At 33.2% G+C, this 26483-nt stretch overlaps 1 protein-coding gene across 1 annotated transcript; it reads right to left on the minus strand.

The window, feature by feature from the left end:
* Positions 1–5112: 5112 nt before the first annotated feature.
* On the minus strand, positions 5113–26483 carry marchf9 (membrane-associated ring finger (C3HC4) 9). The gene is made up of 4 exons (XM_051097084.1): positions 24996–26483; positions 8729–8884; positions 8402–8594; positions 5113–6087 (listed from the first exon to the last, which is right to left on the minus strand). Exons 1-4 carry the CDS (start codon positions 25335–25337, stop codon positions 5753–5755), a joined length of 1026 nt encoding a protein of 341 aa, XP_050953041.1. The 5' UTR covers positions 25338–26483; the 3' UTR covers positions 5113–5752.

Genomic DNA, 26483 nt, shown 5'->3' on the forward strand with positions numbered 1-26483 from the left:
AATTTTTGTATTACTATTAAAATTTCTTATTCTCATTCTCAAGAAAAACAAATTATTTCTTTACTTTTAAAACTTCTTATTCTTATTTTCAATATATATATGGTTCAAAAAACAGCTTAAAATATTTTTTTGTATTTTAACATTTATTTTAAAAATCATTATTTACTTTTTCTGCAAAATCTCCTTATGCTTTAAGTAAAGACAACATTCATCATTTTTATTTTTATTGTAATTATTATTAAGATTTTACATCTTTTTATGTTATTTTCTTTACAACTAAGCACCTTTCCCCCTACTAATTCTTAATGCCATAATGCAAAAATCTTATAATTAAATAGATTTTTTTTTTTGTTTAAATAAAATATATATATATATATTTGGTTTAAAAAACATTTTAAAAATTACTTTTCTTTTACTGCAAAATTTCCTTATTCTTTGGTTAAAGACAACCTTTGTTTTGTTTTGTTTTGTTATTATTATAAAGATTTTAATTTTTTATATTATTTTCTTTATAACTAATCACCCTAAAATAATTCATTAAATTGATTTTTTTCTTAATTTTTTAAGCTGGTTTTAAAAACTGCTTTTTTTAATAACTATTACTATTACTATTTATTTAAAATATTACTTTTTTATTTTGAAAATCCACTTACATGCTACATAAAGTGCAAAACAATCTTTTCCATTTCAGAACTGGCCATAAATATAGTGTGGTTATCTGACAACAGTGTGACACTACTGTTTGAATTTTTATCATTGCATAATGCATTCTAATTTGCATACTGTTGTTTTAAAAATGCAGTAGGCTGTATGCAGTATACACTGCACAATAAGCAGTATGATAGTGTTCCATTCCGAACAAAGCCCACGTTGAACTGTCACCTCTGAATAATGTTAGTAATATGTAAAACATGCCTTTTTTTAAATAATGGAGGAATTTAATTTAATCTAGCAATTAGAGAATTATGTTTCTTAAATGTTTAAGCTATCTCTGGGATGTGCGTCAACAGACGATGATATCTCCTAGAACGGCTAAAATGATATTTCTAAACGTTTCATTGACGCCTGCCCAATTATAAAAATGTGTTGAAGTGATACACAAGTGATGTCACTCTGACAGCGCTAAAGCGTTCTGTTGGCAGACCCAAATTTTATATTTGGGATGGTTACGTTTGCAACATATTTTTAAGTGGCGGCCGCACGACACAGAATGTCATCGCTGACGAGAAACTGAACAAGCCAAAATACCAGGAGAAAGTGAACTATGATACAGAAGCAAATTTATATATTAAATTTAAGCTTAGTATTATCATAAAACAGTCTTGTTTTCTCAGTCACAAAATAATCTTTTTTCATATATAATGTTTGATAAGTGACATTTTAATGCCATATTAATTTGACAGAGAGCTCTGTAGTTGCACACTAAATAATCAAGGTTTCGCTTTCAATATATTGTGCTTTATTTATTTACTGATGAATATGTGTGGAGTTTTGATGATGTATTTGTCTGTTTAACCTAATAATTGTGCTTTCATTTAAATCATTTAATTCTCTTCAACTTTGTATCATTTTTTACATTGATTTGAAAATATCCTCTTATTCTACTTAGCACTTACGTTTATTATTTGATTTGTACTTTATGTGTTTTATCCATAACTTAAGAGTGAATTTGTCAGTGTGAACTGTCAGGACGGTTACATGTCATTTGTTCTGTAGTGTCGTCAGCACAATATGATGTTTGGATGGAGTGAGTGGGTTTGTTTGTGTGTGTGTGTGTGTGTGTGTTGAATCTTGCCCTGCTTGCACAGTGAAATCAGAGCAGGACCTCACAGATTAGCTATTTAGCTAGCGCTTAAACAGATGGTTAACATGTTAGCTGTTCATCTCAGTTGATCTTAGAGCACTTTGTGTGTCGTACTGAGCTTGTCTCGTGAATGTTGCCGGGGTTCTTGGCTTTGGTGCAATGATGGCTGTGTTTATACTGTTTTATCACCATGTGAAGTGGAGTGCAGAATAGATGAAATCACAATAAACTTTCATCCAGAACACAGTGTGTGAGTCTGATAAATCTGAGGCTGCAGTAGGCCGAGTGATGAATGAAGCCGCTTACTACACTCGTAGCTGTGGCTTTATTTTTATAATCTCTCTAAGGGGAATGTATTTTGGTGATAATCCATTGTCGCTGCCATTTTTAGAACCAGTTAGAACCAGTTTTCCCACTGGCACTGTAAGAAATGATGCCTGTGCAGACAGGTTCGGACTTGAGTAAGTAAATATATTTAACTATGGACAGCGCTGCTGCTGCTGTGTGTGGATGTTTCAGCAGTGTGACATTGTGAAAGGACTCGCAGTGGGCTCCTGGCGTTGACACACATCTGCCAGGTGAAGGCTTGTGACAGACGCCCTCCCTGCAGCGCTGTGACCTCTGCAAGGGCCGCCCAATGATAGTGGCACCCAGGAGGCCACGCGCTTGTAAACTGGAGTGATAATCTATGAAGCGCTAAAACAAAGCTGCGTCGAATCAAGGTCAAGACACAGCGTGAGGAGTTGCTTGTCGGTTTCACAAGTGTTCCTGTTCCTGAGAGTACAAACTGTAAAACAGCTTAATCCTGAGCCAAAATGTTCCGTATTATATCATATAAAATACGTTGCACCTGTTATGTAAGGTCAGTCTTGCCAGTGGAACCCATTCGTGTGGAAAAATAATGTTAATAGTGTAGTGATTTATGAAGCACAGCTGACATCAAATCAAGCAGCTTTCTTTTCAGCGTGACAAATTTGCGTGAGTAATTCGAACTCATTTCGAAAAAAAAGGACCGTTTTCGAAGATTCCGAAATGACTGGATTTCGCCTGGGAAATTCGCAGAACAACGGTAAATATGACTACAGCTTTACATTTGAGAAATAAGACGACTTCTTAGAAGAGAAATTTAGTTTTTTTAACACTTATCGACGAAATCTGTGGCATGTTGATTACCATAAAAATTATTTTTCATTCGGTCCTCTTTTTCTTTCTTTTTTTCCAATAGTGTTGCATTTTATGAAGCACAGTTCACATGGAAATCCCTTTCAAACCAAGCAGATTTCTGTTACTCAATGCGAAAAATTTGCGTGAAATGTGTCTGGGAAAATATTTTGTCCTCATGAAACCGCCGATTTTATAGATTCCTAAGTGACTGGATTTTCCCTGGGAAAACTCTCGGAGTTAACATTGAAAAAACAAATAAAACGACTTCGTAAAAGAAACAAAATTAACCATGATTTCACTACAAATACAGCCAAAAAATGTTTACTATAGTTAAACCTTGGTAACCACAAACTGGTTGTACCATATTAGTAGTAAATTTGGTTATACCCCTTATGAAAATTAACCATGGTTTTACTACAAATAAAACCAAAAAAACATGGTTACTACACCTAAACCAAAACTACAAATTAACCATGGTGTAGGTATTGTAACCATAGTTCAAACATGGTATTTGTAGTAAAACTGTGGTTTTACAGATGGTAATCAGTATGCCAAAAAACATGGTTACTACACTTTTACTATAATGAAACCATGGGTAATTTTCGTAAGGGACAAATGGTAATAAATAATACAAAACACGGTTACTACACTTTTACCATAATAAAACCATGGTTAATTTTTGTAAGGAAAATTCTAGGTTTAATACATTAGGCCAAATCGTTGAAATCTGTGGCATGTTGGTTAAAATTAATTTCTATGTATTCCTCTTTTTTTTTTTAATCTACATAACAGTAATACACAAGGAAAAAGTGCAAATTCATTTTTGTGGTAATCAACATTGTCACAAATTTAGTCAATTGACTTAACATATTGAATCCGGAGGTCATTTTATTCTTTCAGTCTTGCAATGGAAGTAAATAGGGAGCGTTTGTGAATATTACATACTTGCTGTTTCAACAGTATAGCCCGAAGAAGTAAACTATATGTGAGTTTAGTATCAAAATCTGCATTTTCTATGTAAAGTCTATCTAATCTAATGTAAAGTGCTTTAATATAATTCTAATTACTTTATAAATTAAGCCATGTAATTATATTCTTCAAGACAAAATCTAAGAAGAAGAGGGAGGAGGGTTTTTTTAATCAACAATGGCATACTAATTGAGATCTACTTGCACTGAACCCTGAATACTCCTTTAAAGAGACAGTGCCTTAAAAATTACATTCAAAAAGTAAAATACTTAAAGGGTTAGTGCACTTCAGAATAAAAATTCTGTCATTAATTACTCACTCTCATGTAGTTCCAAACCCATAAGACCTTCGTTCATCTTCAGGAACACAAATTAAGATATTTTTGATGAAATCTGTGAGCTTTTTGACCCTGCATTAAAACAGCAACACAACTGACACATTCAAGGCCCAGAAAGGTAGTAAGGACATCATTAAAATAGTCCATGTGACATCAGTGGCTCAACATGAATTTTATGAAGCTATGAGAATGCCTTGTATGCGCAAAGAAAACAAAAATAACAACTTTATTCAACAGTTTCTTCTCTTCCGTTTCAGACTAATTTGTGTTTCAAAGATGAACAAAGGTCTTACAGGTTTAGAATGACATGAAGGTGAGTAATTAATGACAGACTTTTCATTTTTCGGTGGACTTTGTCTTTAAGAAGACTAGGAAATGTAGTGCATGAGTTGCATGGACTAGTTTTAGTGGTTTTTAAAGCATAATAGTGTAAATCACCACCTTCTTTGTGAAACATCTTTGTGTTCAACAGACTGAATAGAAGAAAGAGAGAGTTTGAAACAACTTGAGTGAGAGATTTTTTGTGTGAACTACCTGCAATCTATATTTAAATGAACTGGTAATTGTATGCACTCATAATAATATAGATTAGAAAACAGAAGAATATAATATGGAGCATTGTTTTCTCTATGCATACTAAGCCTAATCAGTCGTTCCTTTCAAATCAAGTTGCATTTGTGCATTATATGGTCAAAATGCTTGTAATTCAGCATTGTTTACATTTAAATGAAAGCGCTGTATGTGATGAGCCATTGCTGAAAGGTTACGTTCCAAACGGCCAACAAAAAACCAGCATACTTGAACAAAAGCCTGCGTGATGATGCATTTCACAAACAGCAGATGAATAGTAGTGTTTATTCAAACGAGCACCATTCTGAATAAAACAAATTCATCATGTCCATGTGTCGAGGAGGCATAAAACTCTACCCTCATGCAAAGGTCACTGTAAAATGTACAGGTATCTTTATTGCAGAGAAGATCAAATTCTTTTAAATGTTTACGTCTTTTTATTCTCTGTATACTCTTATTATGTCTTATTGCACCCTCCCCTTTGATATATTTTAGTATGTAACAATTCGCATCTCGTTTCCCTGGTTATTGTGTCGTGATCGTTTGGTTATGGTTGCCTTTCTTGCTGCGTCCGTAAACATCATTTACAATAATAGGTCCGTAAGAGTCACCATATACATCACACGTCGGTGTCACTTCATGTACCATTCTCCCATAGAAAATCAAAACGTTTTAAAAACCGTATCGATAAAAAAACAACACCAGCGAGGAAATCGAACTTAAAAATGCAATAGTGTGCTAGATCATGAGAGAGTCTCGCCGATAGAAACCCCAGGAATGAATGGCGCCAATGTCCCGCGCATTGTTCCTGTGCATTCCCGTTCGTCGAAAAAGTCGTTACGCCATCGTCCCGGCATCGTATTATGCAGGAAAAGGCGCTTGGAGCCTGAAACGCGTTCGGTCCGACCTCATACGGTCGTGACGCGCATCACCACCTCGCGGTTGGTGGCGGTCCCGAGCCGCGTGTCGCTGGGCCGCAGCTGGCTGAGGATGTGGAGGATGGTGTAGCCGCAGTGGTGGTTGAGGATAGTCCTTAACCTGCGCACTCGCTGGCCCCCCCTGCTGCCGCTGGCCAGGCCGTGCGGGTTGCTGCGCGAGCCGCGACTGCCTGCCTTACTGCTGGAGCTCACCGGGTCTCCCAAGTCCTTCGACTTCTCATAGTTCAATACTTTCCACTGTTGGTTTACAGCTTGCCATCGCTTGAAGATTCTATACACGGATGAGCCCTCGTGGATTATAAGGCCTGCGAGGAATTAGAGATTAGTGCATGTTACTGATCCATCCATAAACATATGGAAATTCTCTAAAGCTTTACAATAAGCTTTACAATAATTTGTCAATGCACTAGGTATCATGAACTAACAACATTTCTATCCTGACAGCTCTCTGAAGATTAAACATGGTATTGGATATGACAAAGTTAATGCGTTTGGTCTTGGTGGAATAGAACTGCTATGCTGCTGAATTGCTGTTGTTGCAAAGCAAGTGCAGGAACTTGCTACTGCCAATACATATGCTGATATGGTGCTGTCAGTATTTAAGACATACTGCTTCTGCACAAGTAGCATACAGGTGCATCTCAATAAATTAGAATGTCATGGAAAAGTTCATTTCAGTAATTCAGCTCAAATTGTGAAACTCGTGTATTAAATAAATTCAATGCACACAGACACTAAACTAGTTTAAGTCTTTGGTTCTTTTAATTGTGATGATTTTGGCTCACATTTAACAAAAACCCAACAAATCTCAACAAATTAGAATACTTCATAAGTACAATAAAAAAAAACATTTTTAGTGAATTGGTCTTCTGGAAAGTATGTTCATTTACTGTATATGTTTTCAATACTTGGTAGGGGCTCCTTTTGCTTGAATTACTGCCTCAATTCGGCGTGGCATGGAAGTGATCAGTCTGTGGCACTGCTGAGGTGGTATGGAAGCCTAGGTTTCTTCAACTCATCTTTTTTGGTCTCTTGTTTTTTCATTTTCCTCTTGACAATACCCTATAGATTCCCTATGGGGTTCAGGTCTGGTGAGTTTGCTGGCCAGTCAAGCACACCAACACCATGGTCATTTAACCAACTTTTGGTGCTTTTGGTCAGCAGAAGGAAGCATGAAGTGTTCTAAAATTTCTTGGTAAATGGGTGCAGTGACTTTGGTTTTCAAAAAACACAGTGGACCAACACCAGCAGATGACATTGCAACCCAAATCATCACAGACTGTGGAAACTTAACACTGGACTTCAAGCAACTTGGGCTATGAGCTTCTCCACCCTTCCTCCAGACTCTAGGACCTTGGTTTCCAAATGAAATACAAAACTTGCTCTCATCTGAAAAGAGGACTTTGGACCACTGGGCAACAGTCCATTTCTTCTTCTCCTTAGCCCAGGTAAGACGCCTCTGACGTTGTTTGTGGTTCAGGAGTGACTTAACAAGAGAAATACGACAACTGTAGCCAAATTCCTTGACACGTCTGTGTGTGTGGTGGCTCTTGATGCCTTGACCCCAGCCTCAGTCCATTCCTTGTGAAGTTCACCCAAATTCTTGAATCGATTTTGCTTGACAAGCCTCTCAAGGCTGCGGTTCTTTCGGTTCGTTGTGCATCTTTTTCTTCCACACTTTTTCCTTCCACTCAACCTTCTGTTAACATGCTTGGATACAGCACTCTGTGAACAGCCAGCTTCTTTGGCAGTGAATGTTTGTGGCTTACCCTCCTTGTGAAGGGTGTCATTGATTGTCTTCCCCATGATTGTGTAGCCTAGTGAACCAAACTGAGAAACCATTTTGAAGGCTCAGGAAACCTGTGCAGGCGTTTTGAGTTGATTAGTTGATTGGCGTGTCACCATATTCTGATTTGTTGATGTAGTGAATTGGTGGGTTTTTGTTAAATGTGAGCCAAAATCATCACAATTAAAAGAACCAAAAACGTAAACTACTTCAGTCTGTGTGCACTGAATTTATTTAATACACGAGTTTCACAATTTGAGTTGAATAACTTGTGGATGAATTAGTATATGGACTGAATTAGTATATGTAGACATTTGCAAGATCAAAACATGCTTAAAAAGAATCATTTGTTTATTCAGTATATTTAATATATTAACTACTGTATATACTGTATATACTTAACTACTATATTAACTAACCTTTTTTGTAAAAGGTACACATGTCCGTTCATATGTATATAGGCAAATGTATATTAGGGGTGTTATGATTCAAAATTCTCATAGTTTAGTTTGTAATGCCAAAAGCCTATCCACCCTTTTCTTCCCGTAATAACGGGTGCAGCCATTTGTACATTTTAAGGGTCTGGCTTTCAGTCTCATCCTTATTTTAATGTGTTATCTTAGGTATGAGCACACGAGTTTGTAGTGCAAACAGTTTTACTGTTTACTGCACACTGTTATTCTTGTTGTTTTTTCTCTATAGCGGTTAATGAACCGGAAGTCTCACCCACAGGCTTATTTCCGCATTGGTGGATATGCAGATTATATTTAGGGGTGTTATGATTCAAAAATCATTTTTTTAAATGGATTTATCTGTGGTGTTTTGCTTCTCACCTATGCACACAATGTCCATGAAGCCGTACATGCCGTAGCAGATCTGGAAGAGCAGGTCCTGGCGCTGCCACTTGGCAGACGGGCTGAGAGAAGACCAAACCAGCCACGAGATACTGGCGATGAGGAAGAGTGAGCCCAGGATAATGGCGGCGATCTGCACCTTCTCAATCACCGTCAGAGAAATCGCCTGCCACTGAAACACACAGCATTAAAAAACACCATGAGATGGCATCTTCTTGCTTTGCTTAGTAGGAGCCTATAAATAGACACGCTAGCCAGTGCTTCGCCCTGACCCAGATACTTCACAGTTTGAGGCTGACGCTTTACCTGCAGCGGGTTCTTGGTGCTGATGGCCAGGACTTGGTACTTAAAGTAGCAGAGCTCACAGCTCCAGGAGCCTCTCTCGCTGATCCAGCGAATCAGGCAGGGTTGATGGGTGCAGCGCACGGAGCCGTCGCAGCGGCATGGGCTCAACAGCTCCCCCTATGGGCAAGGGAGAATGAAATCTAATGACCAAAGAGTCAAAAAAGAATCAAAAATCTGTCTTGAACCATAATAAACAGAGTTCAAGAGCTTTTTGAAGCCGCATTTAAACTGCATTTTGAAAGTTCAAAATCTGGGCACCATAGCAGCCCATTATATGGGGAAAAATGCTGAAATGTTTTCCTCAAAAAACCACTCCTTCCCTTGTGATTTGCAGAAGACAACAAATTTGCAAAAGCTGAATGTAACATTTTTGAAATCATTTATTTAAAAGCCATGAAAATAAGCTGCATTCTGTAAAATAAATATAATGAACTACACAAAAAAGTATTTAGAACTTCTCCAGCATATTTTATAATGCCCAAAAATCAAAGTTCACCTCTCATGGATGTTATCACATCTGTCAAAAACTTAAGCGGGCTATCATTTGCTATATTACAACTAAAAACACTCATAGGCATCAGTCACTTTACTGAATATTTGCTGACTAAAAAGAAAATTATTATTATCTTACAATCCATCTCTTTTCAGCTCCACATCATTTGAATATCACGAAATCGATGTCTGTCAAACAATAACATTCACAATACAAAGTAGTATTTATATCAAGCAGAGGTCTAAGAAATGCATGCATTTCTTAGAAAACCCACATTACTGCATGCTTTCATTACAGCATTGCTTTTTGACAGAAGCGGCTTCAACACGCTGTCCATCAGAAAACGTAACATACCTAATTCATAACGCATGTCAATTCTCCACCCACCAAAAATGACAGGCCATCCTTGGTGTATATGATTTTCTTCTTTCAGACAAATACAATCGGAGTTATATTAAAAAACATTCTGATTCTTCCAAGCTTTATAATGGCAGTGAATGAGTGTTCAGATAGGGCTGGGCGATAAATCGATAACGATAATTATCACGCGATATAAATTTTCTTGATAACCGTTTACAAGAGCTTGATAAATGTTCGATATGGTCATCTGGACTAGTCATTTGAAGTGTGCCATTCGGACCGTTTATCCGCCTGACTCAAAGTTCAAACTGATGAGACTAAACAGCGCTTTAAAATCCAGTGTTAAGTGCTTGATTTCAGTAAAGAACACAAACAACTGGTTTATAGTCAGATGAAACAGCGCTGACAAACAGGAGAGACACTGTGCCCAACAATACAGTCAGAAGGCTGCTTAATCTACAAATCGCCATAATTTACCATAGATTTACTGTAGAAGCACTAACTGCACAGTGGTATTGTGTCAGAAATGTGGGTATTTATGTTGAGTTTTATTTTATTACTAATGTAGAAATGTATTAAATGTATTGAAGGAGGAGTAATGGAATATAATTACAGTATTTTTTGTGATTAAGCTATAGCGTTTATGTATTTGTACTAAATGTATTTAGACTACTGTTTTCATACAAATACACAGAAACCATATTACATTTTTACCATGGTATTGTGGTGCTATATTTGTGGTTTTAACTGTGATGATCAAGATGTAGGTGCTACTATGGAAAATCAATGTTTAATTTAAAAAAAACTCAAACAGTCAGAATAATTACATTTCATCATATAAAAATGAGGTTGCTTTATTTTTTCCGATATTGCTGATTCTGATAATGAACATAAATCTATATCTACATCCTAACTCAAGCTATTATCAAATGTGTATTTCTAAGAGACATAAAATGTTATATTATTATTAATGTTATGAGGCAACACAAACCTGTTTCTTGATTTGAAACAATATCACTCATTAGAACATGTAGAACTAAGAAATTATTTTTTCTTATTATTTTTTATTTATTTTGTTAAGGAAAAATGACTGGAAAAGTGTAAAGAATTCAAAAACGTGAAGTGTTTGTCATGTTCTGACTAGAAAGAATAATTTAAAACCACAGTTAATTGACTTGTTTTTACAACTTTCACATTGGAGCAAAAATCTGCCTTTAAACTTGAAAGTTCAAAGAAAATACAAATTTGACATTTATATTGTGATAATTATCAATATTGACTGATATGAAAAACATTATCAGGATAAATTTTTTGTCCATATCACCCAGCCCTATGTTGAGTTTTTAAGGGCCAATAAAGTGCATCCATCCATCATAAAAAGTACTCCAAAGGGTTAATAAAGACCTTCTGAAGCAAATCAATGCGTTTGTGTAAGAAAAATATCCATGTTTAAAGCTTTATAAACCGTAATTTTTAGCTTTAGTTCTGGTGAGAATATGCAAGTCTTACGTTCCTCACTTCTCACTTATGCTACGCTGGAACGCCACTGTCTTGTGAATGCGCATACAACAGTTAGCGGAAGCTAGAGATTACCGTTTATAAAGTTTTAAACATGGATATTTTTCTTATACAAACACATCAATTCACTTTAGAAGGACTTTATTAACCCCTGAAGCTGTGTGGAGCACTATTTATGATGGATGGATACACTTTTTTGGACTTCAAAATCTCAACACCCATTCACTGGCATTATAAAGCTTGGAAGAGCCAGGACATTTTTTAATATAACTCCGATTGTATTCGTCTGAAAGAAAAGAGTCATATACACCTAGAATCATATGCCCATTTTCTACAAGTTGATATGATTCTTTAGGGTCTTAACGAAAAGTCTATAATATACTTTGGTTAAAAATTCTCAATGGTAGTGTGAAAAACACCTTTTTCACCATGCCAAAATCAGCTCTGCAAAAATCATCCTGTTCTGGTCGAGGCTGCTTTAAATGTTAATGAGCTCTGCTCGCCCCGCCCCTCTCTTCTCTCTGTGGAGTGACGAGCCTGTTTACTTCAGCCGCATTTAGCTGTTAAACTTGCTAACTAATAGGCAAAGATTCATAAAAAACTCTTATACTCACTTCTGCTGTAGGTGAAGCTGGATCACGAATGATTTGCATGAACATAGACGCATTTATGTAGATCGGGAGCCACATTCCCTTCACAAACAAACGTAATCCACTGAGTAAATGACGACCATTATGTTCATTATAACATCCAGCAACACAACACCTCAATTGCTCAATTTGAGATATTCTTGTCTAATTTACATCCCTGTTCCGGCATCAACACAATGGAGGTCGGACTGTTACAGCTGATTTCGGGCGGGTCTGAGGTAAGACGCTCATGTCAATCAGTTATCGTGCGAGCCACACTGACAGGGATCTGAGAATGGCTCGATTTGAAAAAGGGGATATTATTTTTACAAATTAATTAAAAACCGCTGCATGGATTTGTATCATTATAGGGTACATTTGTACATACACTGCCAACACACATTAATGTTCAAACAACATGTAAAAGTGAACTTTGCATCCGATGACCCCTTTAAGCAATTATTAAAGTAATTAACCATTCCGTTTCTATTTCTTTCAGCGCTACCTAACACAGATGTCGGAGTCTCATATAATCACGTGAGCATCTAGTGGGATCACAGCACATCTGCTTAAACCCACAATCCTGTGACATCTGTTGTCATCTAGAGCCGAGGGTAAGAGAACACACACCTCAATATCCATTCATGACCGGACGCTGACACACGCAGTGTTGTGGTCGAGTTGATTTACGTAAATGAGATATTACTCATGAACCCATCCGCCGTTACAAACGCTAAATCGATCAGGGACACAGCGAGCTTCATGCGGCTGCTGACGTGAGCTTTGGACTCCAGACTTATGAGCGTGTGTAGAGGGACCGGAGGATCTGAAGAGTATGCAGTTAAAAGACAGGTGAATTATTCTGGCCTCTGCTGCTCCAGACACTCAATCAATACACACTCTCAAAGTCCTGCAGTGGGGGACGCGCTCTGCAGGTACAACACCCGCTCTCTGGGTGAGTTGTCGGGAAAATGCTTTTTGCGAAATTTCATTGGAACAGAACTGGCTCTTGCATTCTGTCGCTATGGTGCATTCTGTGCAGTTGCTAGGCTGTTGTCAACAAAAGAGAAGCTTTTATGGCTCCCTTTGGTTTTTCGCCAAAATAAAAGCTCAGTGGTTTAACAACTGAAGATTAATTAAAGGGATAGTGCACCCAAAAATGAACATTCTGTTATCATTCTCTCACCCTCATGTTGTTCCAAATCTGTATGAATTTCTTTCTTCAGGCAAACACAAAAAAAGATGTTTTGAAAAATGTAACCAAACGGTTTTGAAGAGTGTGGGCGACCAAAAGGTACCACATGACAAAAAATTTCATTTTGGGTGAACTATCCCTTTAAGACAGCCATAAATATTAGTATTTAATCATACTGTTGTTTTGAAATCATAATAATAATAATAATAAATCATTTTTGTTTTACAGTAAAATATTGCAATAGTATTTTCATAAACATAAACTTATCGTTTACATTTTTTATACGTTTATATTTTTAATACGACTACTACTACCAATAATAATAATAATTATTATTATCATTATAATATTTTTTATAAATACTGTTTCATTAAATTTTACTTTTTGTTTTACAGTAAAATATAACAACAGTTTTACTTAACATTTACATTTTCTATTTTATTTACTACTACTACTAAGAATAATGATAATTATTATATTTTTATATTTATATTTTTATAAATACTATTTCATAAAATTGTATTTTATATTTTAGGGTGAAATAGAAATAGATGAGTGTATTATTCATCATTACATTGTTTAATACAATATTTAATATCACTACTACTAATAATAATAATTATTATTATTATTATTATTATTATTATTTAGAAATACTACATACAATTTTTTTATTTTAGAGTAAAATATTACAATAGTAGTCTTATCATTTACATTGTTTTAGATTTTACTACTACTACTAATTATTATTATTATTATTATTATTATATTCGCTGTAAATACTTTTATAAAATGTAATTTTTTATTTTACAGTAAAATATGGTAGGATTACTTATCATTTACATTGTTCATTATTTTATTTAATACTAAAACTAAATGTTATTAATAATACTATCATTATATTTTTATAAATATTATTTCATAAAATTGTATTTTTTATTTTACAGTAAAATATTACAATAGTATTATCATAACTTATCATTTACATTTTTTACTATTATTATTATTATTATTACTATCATGATTATATTTTTTAATACTGTTTCATAAAATTTTACTTTTTGTTTTACAGTAAAATATAACATGTTTCAGATTTTACTACTACTGCTACTTATTATTATTATTATTATTATATTTGTTATAAATACTTTTATAAAATGTAATTTTTTATTTTACAGTATTTTAGTATTACTTATAATTTACACTGTTTAACATTTTATTATTAATACTAATATTGTTTTTATATTATTACGTTTTTATATAAATGCTGTTTATAAAATTGTTTTTAAATTTACAGTAAAATATTACAATAGTATTACTTATCATTTACATTATTTATTATTTTATTTAATACTACTACTAACTTTTATATTTTTTATCTAATAAAAAAATATTGCAAATCTTTTTCCCCAAATCTTCTTCAAATATTTACTTACTTATTTTACATTTAACATGGTGATTTAACAATAACAGCAATAATAATAATGGCAATAATAATAATTATTATTATGATTAGTAGTAGTAGTAGTAAATACAACTTTTTAAACAAAATAAAAAAATTGTAACTCTCACAATAATTAGAGTATGTAATTACTGTATATAATTTATGATTTCATTATGTTATTGTATGTAATTATTATATATCATTTTAATGTCATTATAATCACACAACTTTGGGCCAAATTATGCAGCCTTATAAACAAGCACAAAAATACTAGAGCTTAAAAATGAATTACACTTTAAAAAAAAAAAAATCCAATTACATTTTATTTTGATTAATATGTTCATTTATTAAAAATAACATCAACAATTATTATTGTTGTTGTTATAGTAGTAGTAGTTAAAATATTAAACAAAATAACAAAATAATAAATATTACTATTGTAATTGTGTTTAATGTTTAATGCTCAAGGTTAGAGGTTTATTCAAATCCTTAACTTGAATATGAGCCTGCACCACTAATAATACAGCATCCACCACAACAACTGACACTGACTGTGCTAGATATATTTAGCGAGAAACCGTGAATCAACTAACATTACAGATGTAGCGGCAGCATTTTAAGAACTGCCAAAAGAACATTGAATAGACAGAAAGTGAATAACAAGTGGAGTATGAAGAACAGGATGTCCAACGGGGGGCAGAGATACAAGACTGTAAGATTGATGTAATCTTTAGAAAGACCGCAAACAAAAGAAACACTGAACACCTTCTTAAGTACTCAGGTACTGCGGCATAAAAGAAGAGAAAAGAGGAAAGCAATCTGCGGTCATTAATTGCATCGATTTGTTAACTGTGGTACCAGCGTGTCTAAATGCAATTTTGAGATGTGACTAGAATGAGAAGCGCTTTAAGCTTCATAATCACTATTGATTCGAAGGAGAAACACAGATTTATAATGTGTTCATCTCAGTTTGTCTGATAAACACAGAAACAGGCCAATAAAGAGATCAGACTTTCGCTAGACACTACTGAGCACTGAATTCGGCAAGTGAAATACAAACAGTGGGATCCAAAAGTCCACAGTGAAAATATGAGATACTTTTAAATTAATTAAAATGTAATTAGCACTTATTATAAATAAATTAAAATGTAAAAAATAAAATAATAATAATAACAATAACAATAATATTTTTTTAAAAAGCAATTAAAATATAATTAAATAATGCATAATATTAAATAAATAAATAGTAAACATTAAATATTAATTAATTCAAATAACAATAACAAGAACTGTTAAAAAGATAAACACAGAAACAGGCCAGTAAAGGAAAAAAGCTAACAAAAAATCTGATATGTTTTTAAATGTATTAAAATGTAATTATTAATTATAATGAATTAATTAAAATGTAAAAAATCAGAATTAAATTGTAATTAAATAATAAATAATTAAATGAATAAATATAAAATAATCATTAATTTATATAGTAATAATAATAATAAGAAGAACTGTTTTAAGATTAATCAATATTAAGAATCTGAGGAGAAACAGATTTATAATGAACATTATAATTGCGAAAAAAATCTGGCATGTCTTTACATTTATTAAAATGCAATTATTAATTATTATAAATCAATTAAAATGTAAAAAATGAAATTAAATGTAATTAAATAAAAAATTATATTAAATAAATATGAAATATGAAATATTCATTAATTTAAATAATAAATAATAATACATTATAATTGCAAAAAAATTCTGGGATGTCTTTAAATTTATTAAAATGTAATCAATTCAAATATATATATATATATATAATATAAATCAAATATAAAATGTAATGGAATAATAAATAACATGATATAAATAAACTTTAAATATTTAAAAAACTTTATTCCACAATGAAAATCTGGATTTAAAAATGAATTAAAATGTAATTATTAAATATTATAAATCAATTAAAATGAATGCAATTTAATTAAATATTAACAGATATTTAAAAAAATGAATTATATTAAATATTATGTTATTTTCATTTTTAATTAATACATTTTATTGTGGAAACAAATAGAAAGTTTTGGGATTTTAGACATTTTAAAACTAAGTTATTGATTAAGAAATACTGAAGATTCTGTACTGTTTCTAGGTCACTAGTCACTACTTAAATGCTTACATTTGTGACTCTGTTTATTGTAACTCCTTAATACAAAACGTTTTCTTACTGGAACAAGATGCTCTTTGTAAGATCTCAAATAATGCGAGGAGACGATCTACGATTTAGACCAGATTAGCTTCAGTGTTACTGTCAATAAAGCTGTCATTTAAAAGTCTTGTACTGACCAGTTTTGCATCAAATTAAAGAGAATAAAACAGAAGGCTTTTTACGTTTGAACCCTACTGTGTCCTGTACATTTCCCATCAAGTTCTCCAGTACAGTTGACATCACGAGTCTGTCCAATCTGATCAATGTGAGCGTTACCATAAGTGGACCTGGATGAGTCATACTGTGCTTTAAAGTACAGCCTGTCCTCCTCTTGTTGTTTCGGTGTATCTCGCTGTTATCCGAGATCCAAGGCCAGATTTTGTTTAGCCGAAATCAAACATCAGTAACAGAAGCTCTCTCCGTCTCTACATCTGCAATTAGCGCTCAAGTCATTCTCCGCACACAGTAATCATTGACAAAAAGCGCCGTTCTGCATGTGAATAGAGACGCCGGCATCATTGCAGATCACCGCTTTGGCGCTAAAGTGGAATATTTCAAAAAACCTCTCCGCTTAATCTGATTAGAGCTCGTATCCAGAACAAGCACATCAAAACAAATCAGTTTTACATGTTCCATAAGCCCTGACAGATCAGAAAGCTGACTAATGAGGACTGATATCCCATCTCCCCCTTCAGCGCGCCAGTCAGACTTACAGCAACGAGGACTATCATTCCTGGAGCTATATATGTTTGCATCATCATTTATCTATATACTGTAGCTTTAAAATGTGATTCATCGGGTTGTAAGTCAGTCAACTGAACTGTAAATAGTGACTAGTCAATCTGGATGACGAGCAACTAAACAGCAGAGTTACTATAGTTAAAACTAAAACCATGAACTGTTACGCAAAATAAACATTAACTGAAACAAAATATGAAAACAACGTGACGTCATTATGCACCCAAGCTGTGAGTCAGTGAGCCATAAATGGTGACTAATCAATCTGAGGTGCATTTCCCAAAAACAACTGTGGTCACAAGTTCCATCATTATTATTATTATATGGAAACCATAGTTAGCTAACAATGATTTTGGGAAACGCACCCCTTTAGGACAAGAAACTAAATATCAGAGTTATTGTAGTTAACTAAAATGAAAACTAGGGCTGTCACGAGTACTCGAATTTAAAAAATCCTCGACTGGAATGTGCCCGTGTCGATTAATCGCCAAGATACCGGAAGTGGCGCATTCCACGAACGAGAATCAATGAAACACATTTTTTAGACTGTTTTCCAAGGCTGCATAATGTTTTAAACCCATTTTTAAAAAATCATAAAGCAATCATTAATCAATTAAATAAATATTTAACATACATATGTGCGTCACACAGCGGATCCGTTCACAGTATCATATTTTGACAGTTTGTTATATTTTACGTGAGTGGAGCGTCTCAAACGCCATCTTTGCATATTGTTGTGAGTTCAGGTTCATTATAACGTTAATCTGGGAACGCAACGTGCGCCATTTCATCAGATTCGTAAAGGAAAATCGTTTATAAGCCTACGCAAACACAGGAGACGACATTAGTATCTTTTTCAGTAGGCTAATTAGTGATGGGTCGTTCTTGAACGATTCGTTCATTTTGAACGATTCTTTAATGTGACTCGGTACGAACGAGTCGCCCTGAGATTGATTCGTTCAGTCGCGCATGCGCAACATCCTATTAGGTTCTGTACTAGAATTAGTTCACCTGTTTCGAGTCTTCGGGTTTTTGGAGTCGTTTATGGCAAGCCGTTTTAGCTTAAAATATTCTAAGTGTTACTCGTCGTAATTGCATTTTTACTAGTAATAATTGAATAAGAGAGCTCTATAATTACATTTTTACTAGTAACAATGCCAATTAGAGAGCTCTCTAATTCAATTATTACTAGCAACAATTCCAATTAGAGAGCTCTACAAATGAATTTTTACTAGTCATATGTCTCCATTGACTTCCATTCATTTTTAATTACAGAGCTCTACAACTGAATTTTTACTAGTAAGAATTACAATTAGAGAGCTCTATAATTGAATTCTTACTAGTAACAATTCCAGTTAGAGAGCTCTCTAAATCAATTTTTACTAGTAACAATTCCAATTAGAGAGCTCTCTAAATCAATTTTTACTAGTAACAATTCCAATTAGAGAGCTCTCTAAATCAATTTTTACTAGTAACAATTTCAGTTAGAGAGCTCTTCAATTACATTTTTACTAGTAACAATTCCAAATAGAGAGCTCTCTAATGTAATTTTTACTAGTAAAAATGCAATTACAGAGATCTATAATTTAATTTTTACTAGTAAAAAAAAACAAATAAAGATATGTTTAATTGCAGAGCTCTGTAATTAAATTAAAATGCTCTCTAAATCAGTTCTTACTAGTAACAACTGAATTAGAGAGCTCTCTAAATAGAATTCTTACTAGTAAAAATTTAATTAGAGAGCTCTCTAATTAGAATTCTTACTAGTAAAAACTGAATTAGAGAGCTCTCTAACTAAATTTAAGAGCTCTCTAATTCAGTTGTTACTAGTAATAATTGCATTAAAGAGCTCTCTAAATGGCATTGTTACTAGTAAGAATTGAGTTGTAGAGCTCTCTAAATTAATTCTTACTAGTAAGAATGTAATTGCAGAGCTCTCTAATTCAATTGTTACTAGTAAAAACTAAATTAGAGAGCTCTATAATTCAGATCTTACTAGTAAAAATACAATTGCAGAGCTCTCTAACTAAATTAGAGAGCTCTCTAATTATAATTGTTACTAGTAAGAATTGAATTAGAGAGCTCTCTAATTGCCATTTTTACTAGTAAAAATTTAATTATAGAGCTCTCTAATTGAATTGTTACTAGTAAAAATGCAATTACGACGAGTAACGCTTAGAATATTTTAAGCTAAAACAGCATGCCATAGTCGTTCGTTGATCTTATGGGGCTGTCAGGTGATGAACGAACGACTCAAACCCGAAGACTCGAGAGATGAACTAATCAATTCTCTTTCCGGCTCAGACTGCATTGGTTGAGCTTATGGGGCTGTCACGTGATGAACGAACGATTCAAACCTGAAAACTTGTCAGATAAGAGGTGAGGTGGGCTAATCACAGACTAAAGACCCAGGTAAACAATAAATTCATCTTTTCTGTTTCTTATAGCTTTATAGTTTCGTCTTGTTTGTAGTGTGATCAATGTTTGTGTAACTAGTAGATGTTTTAGGGAAGTAACGTAACATTTTAATTATATTTTGCTAAAATGAACGAAATGACTCGAAAAAAAAGATTCGTTCATTTTGCTGAACGAGACTCAAAGGTCAGAGTCACTAATGCTAATTTTCAATATGTTCGTCGCGATTTCAAAATAAAAGCTCAAACCTTCACTCAGTGTTTACATGTTTTGATGTCCACATATTCAAGAAATTACAGTGGCTGTAGTATCTGTCTTTAAGAAATGGCCAAGTATTAAAGATTGAGTGGACATTTGAGTTATGTTGTTTCGTTGATATTAAACAAGGATTAGATCGCGTAGTAAAATTTAAAAACAATCGTCAGGCCGTCGGCGCCCTCTGCAACCTTTTTGTATTATGCATAATATACATTAGCTCTATTGTTTATAATACATTATGTATTTTAACAGTTTTGTTCACTAAAATCATATGATTACTTGCTTATATGTATTTTACAGTAATAAGTAATTTAAAGGCTATTTTTTTGCTGAGGTCTATTTTTATTACCATAAAAAATTAATAACTCGATTAATCGTCAGAATAATCATTTGTTGTAATGGATAATGTACATTAGTTCTATAGTTCTATTAGTTGTTTATAATGTTACATATTTTACCCATATGATTTCTTGCAGTTGATACTTTATTTAAACTAATTATTATTGCCTCATTGCTATTATGTATATAAGTCATTTTAAATGCTATTGTTCACTTAGGTCTGTTTTATCACCACAGAAAAATTAATTATAATTATCCGATTACTTGATTAATTGTCAGAATAATCAGCAGATTACTCAGTTATTAGTGACAGCTCTAACTAAAACTATACATTTTTGCTACTTAAAAATAAAATAAACTCTTAAACCCTTAAAAAAAACCCTTATTTATTTCAAGTTGATATACTAAACTAAAACTAAAATTTTATTGACATATTTAAATAAAGCTAATAAAAATTACAAATGCACAACAAAATTACTAAAACTTTCACTACAAAATTTAATTCAAACTAAAATCATAGATTTTGTTACTTAAAAATAAAATAAAATATAAAACCCCTTAAACTTTATTTCAGGAAGGTGATGTCCTTAAAAAACTAAAACTATTTAAATAAAATATTATATATTTAAATAAAATATTATATATTTAAATAAAATATTATAAAATTACAAAATAAAAATGACAAACACACAACAAAATTACTAAAACTTTTTCCAAAATTAAAAAATAATAAAATCATAAATTAAAATCAAATAAAAAAAAATCCTTAAACTTATTTCAGCACTTTAATGTACTAAAATAACTCAAACTAAAATAATTATGACATTTCCAACATAATAAAAATGACAAATACACAACAAAATTACTAAAATGTTAACTCAAATTTAAATAAAGAAACTGAGAATGTAAAACTAATTCAAAATATTTATAACAACTATAATAGCATCTTGATTGTAAAATAACACTGCTAAATTGGTGTGACAACACCTATTTATAAAAAATATAAAAATATATAATATTGTAAATATTATATATTATTTATGAAATATATAATTGTTTTTGAACGATTTTAAGACCCTCCAAAACAGAATCAGGCAGAGGTAAAATATAATAATAATATAATAATATAATAATATGTTTGAATTTTTTATTTATTTATTTTAGTTTGTTTGTTTATTTATTGTGTGTTAGATTACAGCAACTTATGAATGGCCAGTTGTCCACCAATGGAGAAATATTTATTATTATTATTATTATTATTATTATTGTAACGTTTTTAATTTTTAATTAATTATTTCAATTATTATTCTTAATTCTTAATTATTTGGTTTTTATTCTAAGTTGTTTTATTCTAAATGACATGTTTTTTGGTAGTTTTTTTTTAAATGGCCATACATTGAAATTTTTTTAGTGTTTTGCATAAAATCATACAGGTTTGAAATGACATGAGCATAAGTAAATTACAGAATTATAATTTTGGGGTGAGCTATCTCTTTAATTCTGCCAAACAGTGCAGTTATGGCGTTCACCAGCGGGGGCTAATGACCCTTTGATCTAACGAGGTTAATTCTTGCAATTCTGATTCAATTATATGTTAATGAAATTAAGGTCAGCAAAACAATATTACAACTATGAATGACAGATCTTAAAATGCCTGAAAGCGACCTCCTTATGCCTGTATTCCAGCGGCTGTTTTTCTTGTCTGTCCGGCGCTTTCAACAGCTCATTACACCATTTACCTGAGAGGCAGGTTTACACTGAAATGCATCTCGCTTTGAAAATAGACACCGAAGCTGACATAATCAGATGGACTGCCAGATGGATTGTGTTGGTACATCGCTAACATCTTTCCATATTAGCTGATGTCTACGGCTAACTTGCAGCAGACGAGCTTTACAGGTTTCGCACATCTGTTGTTTCTCAGCTTGGCTGCTGACCAAACATCCATCCTGTGTTCCGCCTATACCATACAAATACAAACACGCACTGATTTATCCATGAGAATCTGATTATACTAATACAGACATTCAGTTCACTGGATGACGAATCAAGCAGGAAGAGAAAACATCACTCAGAGATGAAACAACAGCTATTTTGCTGCTAATAATTTGACAATTAGAAAATAAACTAGAAGTGTTCCATGTTATAGTAATTTAATGATCTTTCCTGAGTCTTATTTTTCCCTAACATTTCAGTCTTGCAGACCATGTGAATCTTGCTCCTGGCCTGCAATGAACACAACAGTCTTTGCATTGCAAATGAATTGGCTTCAGGCTGCCCTGAGCTTTAACATCCGCTAGGATCTATACATTTCCATACAGAACGTCATTGAAATATCTACAGCTCATAAAAAAGCAATAGAGAGGTTAATTGGGTGGGCATATTGAACCTCTAAATCGACAGTCTCCAATGGCATACCTGTAAACCCATCAAAAGAGAAATGCATTATTAGCCTACATGCTGCCGCTGCTCTTTGTTCCAGATGGCGTGATGGCGAGCTAAACATGCTGCCAATACTTGCCAAACAATTCCTGGTCACTTATGCAAAATTAAGACTCACTTTATATGTTTAACATTTACAGTAAGCAAGCAGTGCTACAGAACAATGCAAAATGCATAAACACAATGTGTAGAACTAAATAAAATGCATATAATTATGCAGTGTTCATGTTGCTATTTATTTATATTAATTATTAGACAACAAATGCTTCAGATATTCTGCTTATAATATAGTAGAATTTTTTGTTGTTGTACATTAGAATTTAGTAATATTATCATTTGGGTGTTCATGCAGGTGTTTTTACATAAGTACAAAATAATATTAATAATATTTAATAATATTAGACAATTAATATTATTGGACACCATGTATGTAATGCATAATTATATTGTTAAGCTGTTTACAGTTATGCTTTGTCGTTCATAGTATTATTAGTAGCATTCATCACATTTCAGTGTTCATGTAAGTATATTTACATAAATAAGTACTAAAAATATTATTGGACAACATATACTTATTGCATAATTATTTTGTGGAGCTATTTACAATTACGAATTGTTGTTCAAATTATTATTATTTTTATTTTTATTAATCACAAATAAGTGTTCATGTAGGTGTATTTTCATAAATAAGTACTAAAAATATTATTGGACAACATGTACTTATTGCATAATTATTTTGTGGAGCTATACACAATTACACATTGTTTCTATTATTATTTTTTTTTTAATCACATTTCAGTGTTCATGTAAGTGTGTTAACATAAATAAATTCTAAAAATATTTTTGGACAACATGTACTTATTGCATAATTATTTTGTGGAGCTATTCAGAATTGCACGTTGTTTCTATTATTATTATCATTTTTATTTTTATTAATCACATTTCAGTGTTCATGTACGTGTATTAACATAAATAAATACTAAAAATATTTTTGGACAACATGTACTTATTGCATGATTATTTTGTGGAGCGAGTTACAATTATGCATTGTTTTCCATATTATTATTATTATTATTATTATTATTAATAGTATTATTATTAATCATATTTCAGTTTTCATGTAAGTGTATTTAAATAAATACTAAAATATTATTGGACAACATGTACTTATTGCTTAATTATTTTGTGGAGCGAGTTACAAATTATGCATTGTTTTCCATATTATTATTATTATTATTATCATTACCATTATTATAATTATTATTATTGTTGTTGTTGTTATATTAATCACATTTTACTGTTCATTTAAGTGCATTTACATAAATAAGTACTAAAAATATTATTGGAAAAAGTACTTACTGCATTATTTTTTGTGGAGTGATTTACAATTATGCATTGTTGTTCATATTATTATTATTCATATTAATATTATATTAATTACTTTTCAGTTCATGTAGGTGTAATTACATAGGCACTAAAAATATCAGACAACATGTACTTTTTGCAAATTAATTATGCATTGTTGATTATATTACTATTATTATTATATTAATCCCATTTCAGTGTTCACATAAGTGTATTTACATAAATAAGTACTACAGATATTTTTGGACAACATGTACTTATTGCATAATTATTTTGTGTAGCTGTTTACAATTATGCATTGTTGTTTATAGTATTATTTCTAGTATATATAGCCACATTTCAGTGTTGATGTAAGTGTATTTTCATATATATATATGAAATAATATTATTAAAGAACATATACTTAGTACATAATTGTATCGTTGAGCTATTTACAGTGATGTATTTTTGCTCATATTGTTAATAATAATAGGCCTTATAGCATTTTTGTGTTTATATTTTGTATTTAAATAAATAACTACGGTACTAAAATATTATTGGACATCATGTACTTATTGCATAACTATTTTGTGGAGCTGTTTACAATTTTGCATTGTTGTTCAAATTATTAACCATTGAATGTTCATAAAAATAGCAATGCCAGTGAACAGCCTGTACTTTGTGTAGCTGCACATACTGTAGTAATTTACTACAGCAACAATAACATGTGCAACATGGCCACTGCATTGTAATGTACCGCTAAGACATGCATTTCAAATGCTAAATATGAGCATTAACGTGAAGAAAACACACACAGGCCTTGTTATTGTGATATAAAGCAGCGTTTGTGTACCTGCTCGGGCCCTTGGAAGCAGATTCGACACTGAGGTGTTCTCATGCCGCTGCCCGTGCTGCTGGAGAGGCTGACCGCGTCCAGGCCCGCCTGCAGTTTCGGGTCTTTCTCCTCGAACGCCAGACTCCTGGGCCTGGGGTCGCTCCCGTAGTATTCTTCCTCGTCATCGCGGCTGGAGCAGTCGACGAAGGGCGGCCATCCGCAGCCGCCCATCCCGAGCCCCCTCATGCTGTTGGATCGTCTGTTCGGCTCTGCGTCACTGTCGGACCGTCTAGAACCGGATCGCATGAAAACCAGCACCTTCAGTTCGTTAAAAAACATGCGGATCCGGTTCTTGAACATGTTTGACTACATGTGTATGTCGTATGGCTGAAGTGATTTTTTTTGTAATGTTTACGAAAGGAGTGATTGATTTTTATTAATTTATATATAGGTGAATATTATTATTGTTGATGTTTTTATTAGTATCAGTATTACTGTTGTTTTTATTAGTATTAGTATTATTGTTGTTGTTATTGATCAGGCCTATTATTAATATTTTATTCGCCAGAAACGCAGTTGCTACCCTGAAGTCTCAGAGGAAAGTGTCCAAAGCAAAGGTAATTGGTCAGAAAATCTCAGGGCTTGTTATTTTCCCTCTGATGGCATGTATGTGCCTGTTAGGGCCGATGTTGTTTCTCTGTTACAATCATCATAGGGCGCGATCATGACAATAAAAAGCCTACGGTATTGCAAAAATGCATTGTTCCAGCTCTAAAGAGATGTGATTTTCATAAACTCCCAGCGATCCAAAGCCTGGACGCGCGGATGAGAGACAAGGAAGATGCAAAATGGCATTTCAGAGCGTCGCTGCCACATACAGTCATCGTCGGACGATCCTTCAGCATAAAAACATAATCCAAAAGAGCTGGAAGTTGGATTCGGACGCAATCCTATAGTTTTGTTTATTGTTCATCAGAGGCATCATGACGAGGCTTTCACATCATTTCCTTGTGCATCTTCCCGTCGACATATTCCAACGCCGCCTCCCATCCCGAACGCCGAGCTCAGAACAATCCATTAGGTTGGTGTTTTAAAAACAGCAAGAAGAGCTGGGGGGAAATGCCAGCATCTTGTCTCCATTTGAAGTTCACCACCATCCCCCTCCCGGCCCGATATGGTTCCTCGCCACGTTCAAAGGAAGATGGAGCTTGGAGAAAGGAAAAATTAAAAGGCACCGCGCGCCGCTTCGCCTATTTTCGTTCTTCGCAGGGTGTGATAGGCAGTCGGAGCGGCTGATGCCGTGGATCGTATTGTGATGGGGATGCTGATGCTGATGCTGCTCCCCTCTGATTCATCCTCGAAATGGACGTTCTGCCGTGCGCATCAACACACGGCCCTTGTTTCCAAGGCGCGCTCTCGCCCAATCAAAATGATTCATTTACAAACGTCTCGCTGCCGTGCGCGCTCCTGCTCCATTCTCCCGTGGGAGATTCCAACTGTGCTGAA

Source organism: Labeo rohita, chromosome 23, assembly GCF_022985175.1.
Source record: "Labeo rohita strain BAU-BD-2019 chromosome 23, IGBB_LRoh.1.0, whole genome shotgun sequence".
Taxonomy (NCBI): Eukaryota; Metazoa; Chordata; class Actinopteri; order Cypriniformes; family Cyprinidae; genus Labeo; species Labeo rohita.

Excerpts from the sequence above, each read along its gene's own strand:
- marchf9 (XM_051097084.1), bottom strand. The coding sequence starts at position 25,337 with ATGTTCAAGAACCGGATCCGCATGTTTTTTAACGAACTGAAGGTGCTG. Across the intron at positions 8,885-24,995 it reads GCTTCCAAGGGCCCGAGCAG|GGGGAGCTGTTGAGCCCATG; the intron begins GTACACAAACGC and ends CCTTGCCCATAG. Across the intron at positions 8,595-8,728 it reads GCACCAAGAACCCGCTGCAG|TGGCAGGCGATTTCTCTGAC; the intron begins GTAAAGCGTCAG and ends TGTGTGTTTCAG.